This window comes from Nematolebias whitei, chromosome 10 (genome assembly GCF_014905685.2).
Source record: "Nematolebias whitei isolate Nwh7 chromosome 10, NemWhi1, whole genome shotgun sequence".
Classification (NCBI taxonomy): Eukaryota; Metazoa; Chordata; class Actinopteri; order Cyprinodontiformes; family Rivulidae; genus Nematolebias; species Nematolebias whitei.
In genome coordinates this window covers 19,664,789-19,682,000 of record NC_056507.1, presented here as the reverse complement: position 1 = coordinate 19,682,000, position 17,212 = coordinate 19,664,789, and the positions used below count along the sequence as shown (strand labels likewise).

Sequence of the window (17,212 nt, the reverse complement as noted above, 5' to 3'; positions counted from 1 at the left end):
GAATTGATCACAAAAGCAGCGAACATAAAGGCTGTCTAAACGATGGCATTCTTCTAATTTTGGTGAATCAAAGCTTTAAAACATTATCCCTTATTTGATTTTTCCCCCTTCTAAAGATTAACAGCTGCCTTTGTGGTTTTTGTCTCCTGCTTTGTTACTGTCGCGCGGAGTTGCTTCCCTTTGTCACCCACACATTTTGAAATGCACAACTTGTGCTTCTCACCTCCCCTCTGGTCTCCTCCCCCACACCTACTCCTTCCCGTCTCCCTCTGGAACAAATGTGCAGTTATCATTTCTCATTAATCTTCATTCACTAGCATGAGGCTTAAGGATGAATGCCAAATTAAACATGGCATATTGAATAATCATTATTTATTTAAAGCAAGAGAGCATTTGTTAGACTTCTTTTTCTCTCGTTTGATAAATAAGCCTGGCGCTTCCATAGCTGCAACGTTCCAACCACAGACTGATTAAAGGTTCTCCTTGCAAAGTATAAAATCAAACATAAAAAGGTTATCCTGAACAAATGGTACAGTTTGAAAAAGTTTACTCTAGTACTTTTCCAGCTATATTGATATGCACTTCTGACATGCGGGTACGCACTCACTGTAAACAAAGCACTTTGACTGACTTAATGTACTTTACTTAACAAATCTGCGTATAAATGTGTAACAATACATAAAAAAGGTGTCAGACTTCTACATCCCAACTGGCTCTTTCATGGATGCTACTACTGTCGATCTTTTTCAGTCACTTCTGCCGTTTCTTTAGGTAAACAAACGTGCGTGGTAGTTTGACGCCAGTTACAATTTTTTAATTGGGGACATCGATATAAGGGAAAAAAATGTGTAGATATTGTTTTGTATTATAATTTTTTTTTTTATCCTACGTACCTTTTTAAGATAAAACAATTACTTCCTAATATTGACACCCTGTAGCAGATGGAGTACGCTGGGCAGCAAGTTAACGTTTGGTCATTAAAGTTGATGTGTTGAAAGCAGGAGAAAATAATGGGCAAGCAGAAGGATTCTGGGTATCTCGACTGGAGAAACTACAGTAAACTGGAATGGCTAGACAGCTGGATGATAAGGTTGCTTCAACCTCAGCTCTTATAGGATGTTTGGGGGTAAAGAAAGCCAGCTGGGGGACGGTATGAAACTTCCAGAAATCTTCTGATGGTTAATCACATTTCACAACATTCAGAACAAGTCTGCTCATGTCATGTTGGGGGTTTGCTGCAAAAGGGGCAACCAAATCAACAGTAAGTAGGTGGTCATAGCGTGGTTTATTTTAAACTATAATCCATTTGTCTCTTGAAAATGTTTTTACTTGATTATGTTGCTGCTTCACTGCTAAACTAAAATGTGAAAAATGAAAACAATAAGCTAAATATGAATTCAAATCAAGGGTTAAAATGTTAAAAAATAGATTATTCGTAGTACAAAGTAGAATAGTGGGTTTATTGCCATAAATATCACACGTTAACATGTTAACACTAAGGAAAGGTAATATCCTTTCAGCTTTAGATTACAAGAACTTCTATTTGAAGGACTTTTTTTCTTGACCTAGAATCACACATTTATAAATAAACCGTCAAACTATTGTCGTTCACCTTAAGAGTTTGAGAGGTTTGGTTCTTGTGTAGGCTCGTAGCCTTCAGCCTGTGATGTTTGACAGCTTTCGACGTAATCTGGCTGTAAGAAGCTTGAGAGTGACAAATCTGCCAGGAGCAAGAGCTGAGGAGCTCTCAAGATACCACAGGTACCGCGTGTTGACTGTCACTGGGAGTCAGACGCTTCATGACGACAGCGTGTCAGTTAGATTAGTACACGACTTTAAAAGTTTCATCTCTTGTGCTGCTGTGATTTTTAGGTGGGCTGCTAATAATAATGTGTATGTGTGGGGGGTGGAGTTAAAACACCTCCACCATCAACATCATTACCAGAACATACAGCATAACCATAAATAACACAAATACCACGCTGGAAGTTGTTAGTCGAAGCAGAAGATTTTGTTTTTATCTATTTTGGCTCAAGCCTGGAGAGGATTTTTAAAGCGCGGGGAAGATCTGTGAATATACCTGCACATGCTGCTCTTCCTGGAGTTAGTGCTGCTGGGGGAGGACGGAGGGGTCTGGTAGGACCAGCTGTAGTCGGAGCCTTTCAGGTCCCGAATTACCTGCAGAAACGCGTCATGACTGGTCAGGATAAGGTGGCATCAGCAGACAGAAAGCAGCTGTTTGTTTCATGGTGAAATTTTATATTTTTGTCCTCCGTTGTCTCTGACACAACTGATCATGCTGTCCTTATACATCAACCTCAGACATCATGGGTTGGGATTTCTGGTGTAGCTCTTAAGTGGTTTACCTTTTTTTTTTTCTTCAAACATAAAGTTTAATGTTGAGGCTGATGATGGTGCTTCCTCTCTGGTCCCTCTAAATTGTGAGGTGCCTCAGGGATCTGTTCTTGGACATGTTTTATTTTCTGGTACCTTACAATAAGGCTCCCCTTACAGATGGCTAATAGTTGTTTATTATGCATTAATTAAGGGTAACTGTGAGACAAAACTGACCAGTTTCTTGCCAAATGGTGAGCCAAATCTGTTCACCTATATATTTCATCTAGAGTTGTTATATTAAACAATTCAGACTAAATTACTACCTTGTAAGCACAATAAACATTTGTAAACCTATTTCTTTAGCATATAATATTGAATTTTATCACAGCATTATAAGTATCTACAACCGATGTGATATCCCTAGGGGTGCACCGATTTCAATTTTCAGGCCGATCACCGATCACCGATTTTTTGAAAGTCTGAACTGCCGATTCCGATTTTGGCCGATACCGATTTTTTTTTATAAGCAACAGTGTCAGGTGTTACAAGATCACAATGCACCTTCAATTTACCAATCTTATTTTATTGTAAAACATACCCTTGAAAAATACCCTAGAAACAATACAAACTTGTTGTTTTAACTTGTCATGAGGTAGTATTCTGAAATATAAATGAAGTTTACACAATTTTTGTTAAAACTATAAAATTAACTAAAAAAAAATGTTCAGTTCCTTCAACTCTTTCACTTGTTACATTTAAAAAAAAAAAAAGATAATGCAACAAGTGTAACATTTTCAAGTCAGTGGGTAATAAGAACTAACACTGGTAAGTTAGTTCTCACAGACTTATTCCAGTCACTTTCATTAGTGGCAGGTTTTTCTTGATGAACAAAAGCATTTCTGCTTTGTCACCAGACAGGCGACTTCTTTTCTCATCTACTACATGTCCAGCCAAGCTAAACAGGCGCTCGCTTTCAACGCTTGTGCATGGGGCAGAGAGATAGGTTCGGGCAAGTAGAGCAAGATGAGGGAAACGATTTTCATTGATCTTCCAGTAGACCAATGGGTCCTGGCTCCTTTCAACAGGAACCTCAGATAGGTAGTTCTGTACCTGCATAGCTGAAGGGCTGGCCAGCTGTTGCTCCTGTTCAATGTTCTCCTTTAAGATTTCGTCGTGAGCTGCAAACAGTAGACTACGCCTTTTGGCTGCAGGTTCATCTATAGCAGGAGGTCCCACTTCAGAGGATGTTCCTGCAGCAGGTGTGCATCTGGTCTCCCCCTCTGCAAGTTTGGTCAAAAGGAGCAGTTTCACGTCATCTTTCACCTCTGCTGAGAAGTAGCGATTCTTGTACCTTGTTTTGCATAAACAAAGAAAGATGGGTCAATCATTGTGTTTTGTATACATTAACAGTTTTTATGACTTGCATGTAAATAAAGAAATGCATTTCAATCAATAAATTTTTATTTTTAATTTAATTTAAATGTTTGTTGAAATATAGCAGTAGGCTAAAAGTCATTATGGCTAAAATAGAATGTTAATAGTTACTTGCCTTGGATCCAGAACAGTGGCCAAGCTGTACAGGGGCTCATGCTCAATGTTGCTGAATCTTCTCACAACAGCCTCCAGCAGCGTAGCTTTGGCTGTACCCACGCCACGGTCTGTGCTCGCTTGCCTCTCCAAAATCCGCTTGAGTGCAGTGATGGCTGGGATGACATCTGCTGCTGTAGCTGTTGATGAGCTAATCTCCTTTGTGAGTTCCTCAAAAGGTGCAAGAATGGTGAGCACATTGTCCAGTAGCTCCCACTGGTGTGCTGTGAGTGTGGCTGGTAACTCGTGCTCAGCAGCATACACGCCAGTAGCACGTCTCTGCTCCAACAGCGACTGCAGCATGTAGACTGTGCTGTTCCACCTCGTTGAAACGTCTTGCTGTAATCGTTTCCTGGGTTGACCTAACTGTGTCTGTATGTCATAAAGTCGGGAATAGGCAAGTGATGAATGCTTAAAATGTCCAACAATTCTCCTTCCTGTTGCCACCATGTCTGTGATGCTGCGCTGCGCCAGCTGTCCCTCATTTACAACCAGTTGCAGTGTGTGTGCCAGGCAGGGTAAACTTTTCAGGTTGATATCATCCAGCGCTTTGGCCATATTACGAGCATTATCCCGTAAAACAACGTGAACTCTTCCATGATCGATTTCCCAGTGATTCAGCATCGCCTTAAACTCTGCTGATAAATTGGCCGCAGTGTGAGACCCTGCCATTTCTTTACAGTTTAAGAGTAATTGATGACGTTCGAACTGTTCGTCAATCCACTGTGCAGTAAAACTTAACATGGACATTAAACTTACATCAGAAGTCCAGATGTCTGTTGTAAAGCTGAGTGTATTTGTATTAGCTTTTAGCAGGCTGCGGGTGTCTCTCGAAACTTGGCTGAACAACTCCGGTAATGCAACATCAGAAAAATATTTCCGACTCGGCATATTATATCGTGGGCACACGTGCTGCATCAAGCTTCTAAAACCTTTGTCCTCAACGACTGAAAATGGCTGGTTGTCTAATGCCATGAACTCCATCACTTTCCTCGTGGTAGCTTTGCTCTTTTCGTTGCTCATAAAAGCTAACAGCGACCCACCGACTGCCTCTTTGTTAGCGCTAGCTTTAGCATTAGCCTTAGCTTGGTTGCTCTCTTCAAACATTGCATACTTGGCGGCGTGGTGATTTCTTAAATGGCGAACGAGGTTTGTTGTATTAAAGGTTTTGGTGGTGGCTCCACCACGACTTACTTCGGCTTTACACGAATTGCAAATTGCGATCTTTGGCTCATTTTCTTTTACAGCGTAGAACTTCCAAACCGACGACATGGCTGCTCCGAGTGACCTGTGTGTGAGCTCTCACAGTGGAGCAAAAGGGGACAGCAGCTGATTTTCAGACCTTTCCGGAGGCAGATAAGATCGGTGGATAAAATCGGCTTCTCATTTAAAGATCGGCCGATCGCCGATCTCCCCAAATTAAGGAAATCGGGGCCGATCGATCGGCCGGCCGATTTATCGGTGCACCCCTAGATATCCCCCCAAAAAAATTAGGTTTACAAATGCTTATTGTGCTTACAAGGTAGTAACTAAGTCTGAAATGTTTAATGTAACAACTCTAGATGAAATATATAGGTGAACAGATTTGGCTCACTATTTGGCAAGAAACTGGTCAGTTTTGTCTCTTTCTCACCCTTAATGCATAATAAACATTTATTAATGATTTATAAAGTGTTTATAGAGGAATTAATAACACATAATAAACATTTATTAATGATTTATAAAGTGTTTAGAGGAAGTAATAACCTATCTATAAACTATTAGCCAACTATAAAGGGAGCCTTATTGTAAACTGGTACCCATTTTCTTTATATCTGCTCTCCCTGAGCCAGATGATACAGGGATTCAGTTATTAGTTTTATCTTTGTTGTCGATACTCAAATGTACATGTCCATTAAGACTGATGATAGCACGGTTATTTCTGTTCTTTACCCTCAGATCTGAAATGTCCTATAGAAGATTGTATATTGTATTTTATTTTATGAAAAGCACCTTTTTGTACATTTGATTTCAAAAAGTGCACTTTAAATAAAGATTTTCCTAATTCCATTAGTTCCTAGACAAGCCATGTGTAGCTCAGGTTTTTTTCACATAAGACTATTATAACATGAAATAAAACTCATTTATTACTGTAGGATGTCTTTTCAGCAGCTGGATGGAGAGTAAAAGCTCAAGAGTAGCAATATGTCACTAAAGTAAGTTGTATAAGCTTTTTGTTGAGTGGGTTTGAGTTTTTCTTGTTTTAATCACAACTACAAACATGACAGTGATAAAAATCAGTTGAGCATTTTGATAATGTAAGACTGAAAGAACGTCAGCTGCATTATAAGGAAATGGGAGCAGTGCAGGACTGTTACCTGCTCACTGGCAGGTGGCAGCTTATGTGGGTCTTCGGTCAGCACAGTGAGGTCATCAACTATGGCCTGTAAATGTGTTATCTCTCCGAGCATGGCAATTTCTACATTCTGGGTGGGAAACGAGATGGATCAAATTAAAGATCAAAAACGGACCAAAAGTTCAACTTCAGAACTCTTCATTTAGAAAAGTGTGTGTTGCTCACCACAACCGGCTGAAGTAAGCTGATGAACGAACAGTAACGACCTCTGTCCTCCAGAAGCGCTCTTCGCACCGCCTGCTTCTCCGTCTCCTCCATCAGCAGGTACAAGTCGCTGACATCCTGCATGGCACTGTCCAGCTGGGGGCGCAGGTTTCCCCGGCCTGATCAGCCAAAGTGTAATGAGGAACCGAGGACAGACAGCAAAGGAGAGTTGAATAAACAGAGAGGAGGAATGAAAACAGATTGAGAAATGAGGGGGTGGGTGATAATCACAGAAGTGACACGAAATGTCAAGAAGACAGAGAAAATAATAAAAAAAAACAGATGATTAGAACAAATGATGAAAAGCTGCTGTGCACTGGAGGTCGATGCACTGACAAACTTCACACTTAAATGGCTCATGCACACGAGAGTTTGAAGATGTGTAGATGCTGAATAAAGCAGCAGTGATGTACAGATGTTAAAAATGGATGTGATCTGAAAAACCACTTCAGTACAGAATGTCCAGTTCAAAAGTGCAGAACACAATTTCACCAGATGATAAATTAATTATCAAAATGAAGAGATTAAGATGACAAACGACTATGATTTCTAAAAACTGCAAGTCACAAGTATCTTAGCATTTTTAGTCGACATTTAAGCAATTTTGAATTTAAAGCAAAAACTAAATGTAAACTCCCATCATAGGCTGTACTGATTTAACCATAACAAACCAGTTTGTTGGTGTTCTATATATCTCTATAAAACCAAGAATGTTCATTTATTGTTTCTATTTAGACGTTGACAGATTATTAGTGTCCAGTTAACATGTTTTGGCACACTTGTGGACTCTCATTAAATGCAAAGCAGAATAATTATTTATGAGCTCTCTAAAAACAAGTTTTACTCGTAATGATGGGGTCAAGTGTTGCTACATGACAAATAAGCTTTTATCTTGAGAACGACAGATAATCTGTTATAAATTGTGCCAAAATGGTTTAGTCTTTTAAAAAGTAAGGATGAAATAGGCCTGCTAGATCTTTTTTAAGTAATTTTAAAAAATATTGCTATATTTATATATACATATATATATTACCCTATTTGATGGGGCAAGGGGTGAATACTTGAGGTGAATATTTGGGGTGACGAGTGGGGGTGCTAAAAGCAGAAATGTTTGGGTACCACTGTTCTATGGTGTGCAGATCAGGCATTTAACTAATCCATAGTTATAACTTTTATTTTTCAAATCTTGTTTTATTAGCAACACCTTTTACTTTTAATAAAAACCAATTAGATACATGCATAATAATGCTTTGCTATTACATTTAATCAAAGTTTGACTTCAGAATCAGTTTAGAAATCAGTCTTTGTCGTAGTGTTGCCTTAGGTAAATGTTGGGAAGCCATTAGAAACATGAGGCCACTACCAGCTTTAAATGTGTAGCATACTGATGAAAAAAACAGCCAGCAAGTAAGTCCATAACACTGCATCGTCTGCAGTTATACGCATTGGTTTTTGCAAAGATTTACCCATTTTATTTTATAGTGTGCATTTGTTTCTAATTAAAAGTGCTTGCTACAACAGATGCAGCTGAACGTAGTCTTTGTGCTTAGCTCAGTTGAATGGCATCTGGCAGCCAGTAATTTAGCTATCATACTGACAAGAGTCCGTCTTCTCTTGCAAATTTCATGTAAAGTGCACAGGGAAATTCTTTAGGTGTGTCACACCATTTCATCCTTTGTCTAAAAATGCTAAGACAACACAACGTTTCGTCTGACTGGCAGCTTGATCTAATGATGGTTTGGATGCCTGACGTTTTCGTTCGGAAACAGCAGACGTACCTAGAAGCTCTACAGCCGGGGTAAAAAGGCAGAAAAAGGACAGAGGAGGGGTGCAGTAGCAGGCAGGAACAGAGAGACAGAAAAACAGGCAGCGTTAAGTGGATCAAACATCGGCACATAGTTTAAGACCAGCCCGTACGGCTGGTGTGTGAAGGTACTGCATGGAAGCAGGAGGTTAATTACAACCAGCAGAAGGGGCTGGTTAAGCACAGCTAGAGGGAATTTCTGTTTGATTCATGAAGGTTTTTTAAAGCTGGAGAGCGGCTTCTGAAACTGTGTCATACGTTTTCTGTAAAGTGAGCTGTGAATTTTCTTTTATTACACTCTAGATGGTGCTAGTTCACTATAAGACGATGACGCAGCTCCAGCAGACCCCCAACAACATCACGTTGAATCAGCAGGTCCAGCTGACTGTGTAAAAGGTTTTATTTACCTTTTCTTGCTTTCTTCTGAAGTTTTATTGTGTCCAGTGACTTTCTTTTGATTTCCTGACGGGACCTCTTGTATTCTGCAGAGAACAAGCCAAATATAAACGGTGCGTCACATCTCCTGCACACTGTGTGCCCTAACAGATTTATATATATATTTTCTGGTTGTTCACCTTTGGCATGATCTTTGTCCAGCTGGTTGGCTGTCTTCTTCCATTCCTCTATCCTGTCTTGGAGCGGTGTAACCAGCCCCTCCATGAGAGCACTGAAGGCAACAAGTTGAGACAAAATGAGAAGAATGGAGGGTGGAGGCTTTATTCACGTAGCAAAACTCAACACAAACGGTGGCACCATTAGAGAAGGGGAAATAAAAAATGGACTGAGACATGGAAACATTTTGTGACTGACAAAAATAAATCATTAACGGCTCATCAATTATTGACAATACATATCATCCGCTGCCTTTAAAGCAAGAAGTTTAAACTAAAATCACCTCATGTTGAGAAAACAGTTGTTAAACCTTGAAAACCGCATTAAGGGTGACCTCGTGATGTCATTTTTAAAGGATGACTCTTGGCTACTACTGCATCAATTTTTTTGGCTCTATATCTAAAATTGTCTGAGTTGTAGCCATTTTAGTGTTGTCCTCTATTACCATATTTTCCTGCATATAAGTCGCAGTATTTTTACATAGATTTGTCCATCCTGCGACTTATAAATGTTTCTTTTTTCTATATTCATAACGCAATTTTTGACTGACGCTTTAAATTTCGAAGACCTGCAACAGCGAGTCCTCCGGCGCGTGCTCGCTTCACTCAGCTGGTGCAGGCGGAGGAACGCTGGAGAGCTAGCGGCTCTGGCCGTGATGGATTGATGGATGGATGGATGGATGGATGGATGGATGGCGCCGCGCCGCCCAGGCAAATTGAAGCTGTTTTGACCATTAAATAAATGCATAATAAATGCGACGGGTCAGTAGTGACGCATAATAAATGTGACTCATACGCTAAAGCGACTTGTATATTTTTTACTGAATTAGAGTAACAAAGACCTTAAGAAACCCCTACTGTTAAGGTGTTGAGGTGTGAATAGTCAAATCTACATATGCATGTGTCTTATCTCCCTCAGCCTTATAACCTGAATCCCTCACTTACTGCTCTTTGAATTGAGAAAGCTCCTCGGATGAGGAGCGAAACGTCTTCTGTTACAAATGAAGTCCAGTTGTTTTTATATTGAAAGTTTTTTTGAATTTGTATGTTTTATTCCTCTTCATGATGCTTTTGTTTTTGACTGATATGACTTATACTCTGGAGCGACTTATACGCCGGAAAATACGGTAGTTGGGACAGCCATCTTGATTCGGACTGACTTCAAAAGCTTATAGACGTCCAATGATTACTTTATGAAAGTTTTTTTATTTAAAAAAAATTGAGTGGTTCATGAGATATTTTGCTAACAGACAAATAAGGTCGACTCCAAAAGCTAATGGTAATATTTAAAGCAAACTCTCAAATAATGGAAATATGGGTTCTAAATGACTCTTTGCTACTACCACGCCAAATGTTGGATCAATATTTGTGAAACTGACTGAGGTAACACCTGTTTTGTGTTTTTCTATACTCAGTTGGCTTTAAATGGCATGTTGAATTAAACCGGGTTCAAAAGTCAATCATTTTTAAATGCTCTTTTGATAAATGTTCCCTGAAAATATTCAGTAAAATCCATCCAGTGGTTTACAAAATATTTTTCTGACAGGGAGACAAAGTTGAATCCTACTAAGTAAAGACAAAATGTTAAAAGTCCTGTATGATCTGTTATGTGTTAGGGATTAATTTCAACTACCGCACCAGATTTAGCAAGTTTTATTAAAATTTGTCCAGTGATCCATGAGATATTTTGCTAACAGACACAAACTTTCAGCGGCAGGTGATAATAAATGACTCTTACTTGGTGAAGTGGCGTAGTTTTGCTTCAATGCTGCGGTGTCTCATACACATTCTTGTCAGAGCTGAGCCAATGTCTCTGGCGGCACCTTGGGGAAAAAAACGAAACAAAAAACGACTGTTATACAATGTTTAAGAGCTGGTCACTTTAAATCACAAGTTTAGACCAAAAAACAAAACAATTTCCATAAGAAGGTGCAACACAGAGTGCTTTGATTCTCTCATCTTCTGGAGACGTTCTCATCTAATGATGCATTTTCAGCTGCAGCCACAAGAACAGCACATTTTGGAGTCCACAAATGCCACTTGTTTAAATAAAGCAAATGAGTCGGAGAACCTGAGGGCTTTGCTCGTTCACTCTTGACAAAACAAGCATTGTCCTTTTCACACTTGAAGACTTTGCTCAGGATTCTCACCACAGAGTGAATAATGGCGTGTGTGAAATGATTACTGTACTTTTCCCCTCCACACAAGTGTAATTAAATGGGGTCTTAAGCTCCTAAAGCCGTGGCTGGCCCGCTGTCGCCCTGATGGTTCACAGGCTAGAGGAATGGTATGGTAGCACTGATCCTGTTGTAATCTGGGCCACATAGGGCTAATCTGAATGTCCCTGACCACACAGCAGCACACAGGACTTACAAAGGATGCATCCATAATGGCATGTATGTTTGCATGTTGGCTTTTGGACTGCATGTGCAGACGTTTGAAAGCAGACAGGTGGTGTGATTTACCTCCCCCCACCCTTTCCGAAGTTCTCACCCCTTCTAACCTAGAGGGGAAAGGAGGCAATCCTGTAAGGGGATATCCCTCTATTCTTCCCTGTCTGCTCTGCCTTTCCTGTTCTCTCTGTTTCCAAACACCATTCATGCAGGGCAGGCAGTGAGAGAGAAAGAGATCTGCATGAAGCTACGCTCTGAAAACAGGCCAGAGAATAGAAAGGTGCACAGAGAGCGAGACTAATATAGAAGACCCAAAAAAGGAATGCTGTGCTAAAAATGCTTTAGACTGTGATATGTGGAAAGCTGAGCAGCAAAGATAGGTCACAGTTTCCCACTGGTATCATAATATACTGCAAAATAAGGAACATTGCTCTCATTTGTTAAAATCATAAGTTGTTTTTGTACAAACTCTCAGTTAGAGGGATGGAGCCCATCTCGCAGAAACCCGTTCAGCTGCCACATGTAGAATAACTTTAGTGTTTTAGGGGATAAAAGGGGAGTTTGTTCTGCTTTACCAGGCGACTGAACAAGAGGAGAGGGTTAGAGGTGAACGTTCCTGCAGCTGTATCACATACAGGCATTGGACACAAGCAGGGAGTGATTGAAATACCCTGTGGAACTTGGTGAATAAGCACCAAGTCCTGTGCATGTCATTATCACCCGCCATCAAAGGCAATGCTCTTGGAAAGGAATCACTGGATGGTCATCACCAGTACCGTTTAGTGTTAGGACCACCACAGCTAAGCCACCTTATCAAACACATAAATGGTATCATTACAAATGTACAATTAAAATTTGGTTTGGTAGAAGATGGGAGCCTCTCCCAACACATACTTCGAGCTCCAACTGATCACGCAAATACTTTTTTTTTTAACTATGCCATCAGCTGTTACAGTCAACCATGTCTGTCTGGTAGCCAAATGTCTCAAATTATAGTTATCTCAGAAAGAAATCTTTATATGAACATCTAAAACTGATTAACATTTGGTGTGTCAACGCAAATCATGAAGGTCAACACAGCTAACTCGTTCAGTTTTACAGGTATTAAGCTCGTTTTGGGGCAGTAGTATCTCGACAAATTTTCTGAGCGGTAACACATCTCACAAGATCTCAAAAAAACAAAACATGAGACTGTCACTAATATAATGTATTTTCTGCCGTACACATCACACCTCCTTTTAAGTCGCATCAGTCCAAATATGTAATAAAGTGGAAAATCCATAAATACGTCACTTTGCCATATAAGTCACATCTATTATTTGTCACTGCTGATGCATCGCGTTTGTTAGGCGTCACCTGGAAATATGGGCCGCGATACGTGGGTATACGGAGTATACCCACTAGAAAAGCTTAAGAATTTCAGTATACCAACTTAGTGTCCAGTGATATGTAACATATCATTAGGCACGTGTCATCAATATGTTAAATGGCAGTTAAATGCTTCCGTAACAATCTATTTATAAGCAGCGCTTGTTTATTACATTCTCTTACCCAGCAAATTATCGTATAATTCTGTACTACTTACTACTTAATACTTGAATATGTTTTGCTTTGAAACTGTTTTACAAATTCTATAACATGTTTTAATACAAAGCCAACTGTTGTACAAAGTTTGTTGTGCATTTATTCAAATATAAGCATCACAGAAACTTGGAAATGTTCAATACGCTTAAAAATCAAAATAAATTGACAATTACAATGCACTAATCGGTGTACATTGGTTTCTAAGCACAGTATACCCACTACAAAAACGTAGACTACACCACTGAATGGGCGATATGCATTCCTTCAAGGAATGCTAGACCTTTAATTTGAATGTTTTACTCTAGTTCCTTTAGAAGAGTTGTGAGAAAATGTAGGACATGTGCACACAAGTTATGCAGTTCTCATCATAAAAATGTCCATATTTTTGTGGATCTGCTCTTGCAGGTTGGAAGAAGACTAAAGTGGAGCTGGGGGGGAGGTGGGGGCACAATGGGAGGAAGTAATTTGGGCTTTTGTATCTCTTGAACAGACATTGCCAATGTCACTGTCAGCTGGAGAGAGCCCCTGCTCTCCTGTCCCTTCCACACCTGCCAATTTCTTCCCCCTTTGCTCCCCACCTCTTCCTCTCTGACTACTCCTCCCAGAAGAGGATCAGCTGTCAGCTACATCCTGGCAAGCTTCAGAGGCTTCCTGGCCATTTCCAAGAGCCTCGCTGGCCTCTGGCCTTGACCGGATGAACAGGGACGCAGTGATTCCCTCCCACAGCCCCCTGCAGGACTACACAGGGTTGTGGCAAACATTTACAAACGGGGAGGTTTAAATATCCTAATATTAGGATATTAAAAACAAGCTTTTACTGCCTTTGTTTCTTTAAATGAATAGCTCTTCCTGGTGCTCCATTTGTCACTTTCTTTTAATTAACTTGGTGATTTTAAAACACTTAATAAACTTTGCAGTAGTTTGGAGGTTCAATTCAAGCATGTAGCAGTTGCAAAAGCAGTTCGCAGACACGCACATGAGCATGAATGAAACAAAACACAGACAAGAATGAAAGAGCTGTTATGCAACCCAATAATAGTCATTTGCTCTTTGGTTTACAGTTTTGGCTCCATGGCCTAAAATCTGAGACACTGAGAGTCTAGCAATGTGTTGTTCATCAGACATCTGACGCTGATGTCAAGAGATCCGCCGTACATGCTGAAAAGTTTATGAAATTGCTGTTGGAAAGGTCAAGTCCTAACTGGTTGGATTTGGTAGAAAACTTTAAGCTCCAGCATCCACAATCAGCACAGTGTGGTCCCAGTGTTAAAGTCAGTGGTTCCATCCAGAGCTCTGGTTCTGATTAACTCCTCTGACTCCTTGTGGAAGGAGGAGCCTTTTTATAGGCCTGCTTTATAGGGGGTTATACTGCCAGGAGCTGAACTGCCATAGGCCTCCCTCCTTGATGTCTTCAACATGGGAGCTTAGTTAAGAATACATTCCTCATTAAACATCTAAACTCTGGTGTTCCAACTCTGGTTTCATTGCTGCTTATGCTACTAGGTTGGATGACAGTTCTGCTGCAGAAAAGCTTTTCTTATTTTAAGGCTGAATTAACCTCCACTGACTTCAGAGTGATTTCCATCTATCTCTGCTTTCTGTGTCAATAAAGACTGTTTATACTGACCGTAGAAGAGAAAGTACAGAACATCTTAATAATATTTCTAAGAATATGAAATTCCTTTCACTTTGTTCAGTGCTCCTATAGCAGACGGTGAGCTGTCCATCATCCACGGGACAACAGTTATTCCTCACGTTAGCATCTTGGCTTCAGAGCCAACTATGGCTGGCACAGATAAATAAGCTCCTGGCCTTCACCCTCCCTCACCTGTTTTAAGGAACGCAGAGTGTGAACTAGCAGAGCACAGTGAAGGCTTCTGATGGATGAAAGGGACTGTGGGATGAAACTGGAGGAGAGCGGAGGATGAAAGAGGGCACATTACTGGCAGTGAGGGGTGAGTCCAGTCAGGAGGCAGAGGAAGTGTTGGGCTGCTGCTGCAGGTGCAGCAGGCACTGCCAAGACTGCATCTCCCACATCAAGTTAGGAAGAAAAGTCAGAATCTGTGACCATAAATAAATATAGTGATCCTGTGAGCTCCATAAGTAATGTAGGTCAGATCAGTCCTGATGCATCCTTACATTTCTATGCTGATGACACTGTTGTTTATTGCCGAGCTAAAACAGTTGCTAAGGTTTTCTAGCTTTTAGTTGCTTTTGACATCATCCAGTTGGATTTGTTACATCTCAAACTGGTGCTAAATGCTGACAAAACCAAAGGGATGTTGTTTTCAAACACGAAGTCGGTCCCAGCAGTCCCTCCTTTTTATTTTATCTTCGAATGGTGTTCCTATTAAGTTTGTCGATTCTTATAAAAACTTGGGTATCTTGGTCGATTCACATCTCTCTTTTAACCCCAATGTTGAAAACCTGGTCAAGAAACTGAAAGTTAAATTGGGTTTCTTTTTTCAGAAATAGATCCTGTCTAACTTTGAATGCTAGGAAACGCCTTGTAACCGTGACTTTTCTTCCCTCCATTGACTACGGTGACATTATTTACATGAACCCACCTACAAGCACCCTGCAGATGTTGGATGCTGTCTATCACAGTGTGCCAAGATTCATAACTGGCTGTAACTATGGTACCCACCACTGCACCCTGTATTCACTGGTTAACTGGACATAATTAACTTCACGTAGACTCTCTCACTGGTACATTTTCATCTTTAAATCATTTATTGGTCTGCTGCCTTCATACATCTCCTCCTACATGTCTTTGCATGAGTGCAGCTACAGCGTGCGCTCTCAGGACATTATTACCTGCAGTGTTCCCTCAGTGCAAACTAAACTAGGCAAAAGGACCTTCTCCTACTCCTGTTTCCTGGAATATCTTGCAAAAAGAGCTGAAGCTCTCAACTTTGACCTCTCTAAATGGCTTCAAACATCTGCTAAGTTCCTGGGAAAAATCAATGCAGACATGTTCCTGTTTTTAGTATTTTATTTCGCTTTTTTTAAATATAATTTTCTTCTATTTATTTTTCAATTTAGATGCTTTCCTTTATGATTGTCTACTTTTGACATCACTCTTTGTTTAAAACAGGTTTCTCTTGTAAATGAGTCCTCGAGGCTCAATGGGATTAACCTGTATAAATAAAGGTTGAATGAATTGTTTTCCAGTTTATAGTTTATTTTGCACGCTTTTTGGCATCTAACTACCACAGCACACTTTCAGTATTTCTAGGCATCCAACAATCAAAATGTTGAGGTCATCAAATTCACCTAAATTTAACAAATTTTGTATTTGTTTCACTAATTTTAGCAAATTTGTGCTCATTTTAGTTTTGCGATTGTTTTGTGAATCTAGGCTTAAACATTTGTTACTTTTAGTTTTTGGCTACAATTTCGCAAAGTTTAACTTTTAGTCACTGTTTTGCAAAATTTTAGATTTTAGTTATTATTTTGCTAATTATAACATTTAGTAGAAGTTTTACAATTTTTAATTTTTAGCTATTGTTTAGCTAAATTTAAGTTTTTGCTTTGCTTGATTTTAACTTGACATTTCAGTTCTAGCTTATTCTAAAAGTTTCAGCAGTCACCCAGCATTCTACATTCATGATGCATATTTTCTTTCTTTATTTGTTAACCTTTACTATTTAAGCAGGCAAATCCCACTGAGACCACAGATCTATATAAATAAAATGGACTGAATTGAATCTCCTTTAAGAGGCCTGGGCCTGAAGGAAGCCCGACGTGCCTGTTTTTAGACTAACCGTAGTTAAAATGGATATTTGCAAAAAATGCAAATTTCTCTAGACTATCTCGTCATCCAAAATGTTCCAAACGTATGTATATACGTACAGTATATCCTTTAAGCAAATTTACTACAACGTTTTTGTGTAATGTGAGGAAAGACAAAAGAGAATGGGAAAGAGCTGATTGGATTTTGCGGTCTCCTTTGGTTACCACTAGAGCAAACACGCAGCAGAAATTTCTGACTTAAAAACCTTACAAAGCATCATAAATTTAGATCATCAAGAATTTGCTTCAAAGCACAGCTGGAGTTTTAGTGGTGCTGCGCAGTGGGGGCAGTTAGATTCATAAATAAAGCAGCATCCGTTGTGCCTGCTGGTTAGAGAGAAACAGCCTCTGATCTGAACTGGTAAGAGTGGTGGGTAAGACAACCACATGTGGACACGGATCGAGGACGAGGAGAGTTGAAGCGAGAGAGTTTCAAATCAAATCAATTCACAGAAATGTCAGACACACAGTGAGTCTCTTTCAGAAACTCATCTGATTCCCT

General features: G+C 39.9%; 1 protein-coding gene across 3 annotated transcripts in view; it reads right to left on the bottom strand.

The window, feature by feature from the left end:
- mtss1la (MTSS I-BAR domain containing 2a) overlaps positions 1-17,212 on the bottom strand; it is a 37,430-nt gene that overhangs the window by 3,372 nt on the left and 16,846 nt on the right. For 2 of the 3 annotated variants that reach the window (XM_037683434.1, XM_037683436.1), the window contains exons 4-10: positions 10,677-10,761; positions 8,903-8,994; positions 8,735-8,809; positions 8,302-8,310; positions 6,485-6,642; positions 6,282-6,389; positions 2,081-2,178 (exon numbers count right to left, since the gene is read on the bottom strand). In XM_037683434.1, the coding sequence (XP_037539362.1) occupies positions 2,081-2,178; positions 6,282-6,389; positions 6,485-6,642; positions 8,302-8,310; positions 8,735-8,809; positions 8,903-8,994; positions 10,677-10,761 (625 nt within the window). The remainder of the gene's footprint in view (positions 1-2,080; positions 2,179-6,281; positions 6,390-6,484; positions 6,643-8,301; positions 8,311-8,734; positions 8,810-8,902; positions 8,995-10,676; positions 10,762-17,212) is intronic. The other variant, XM_037683435.1, reaches the window with a different exon arrangement.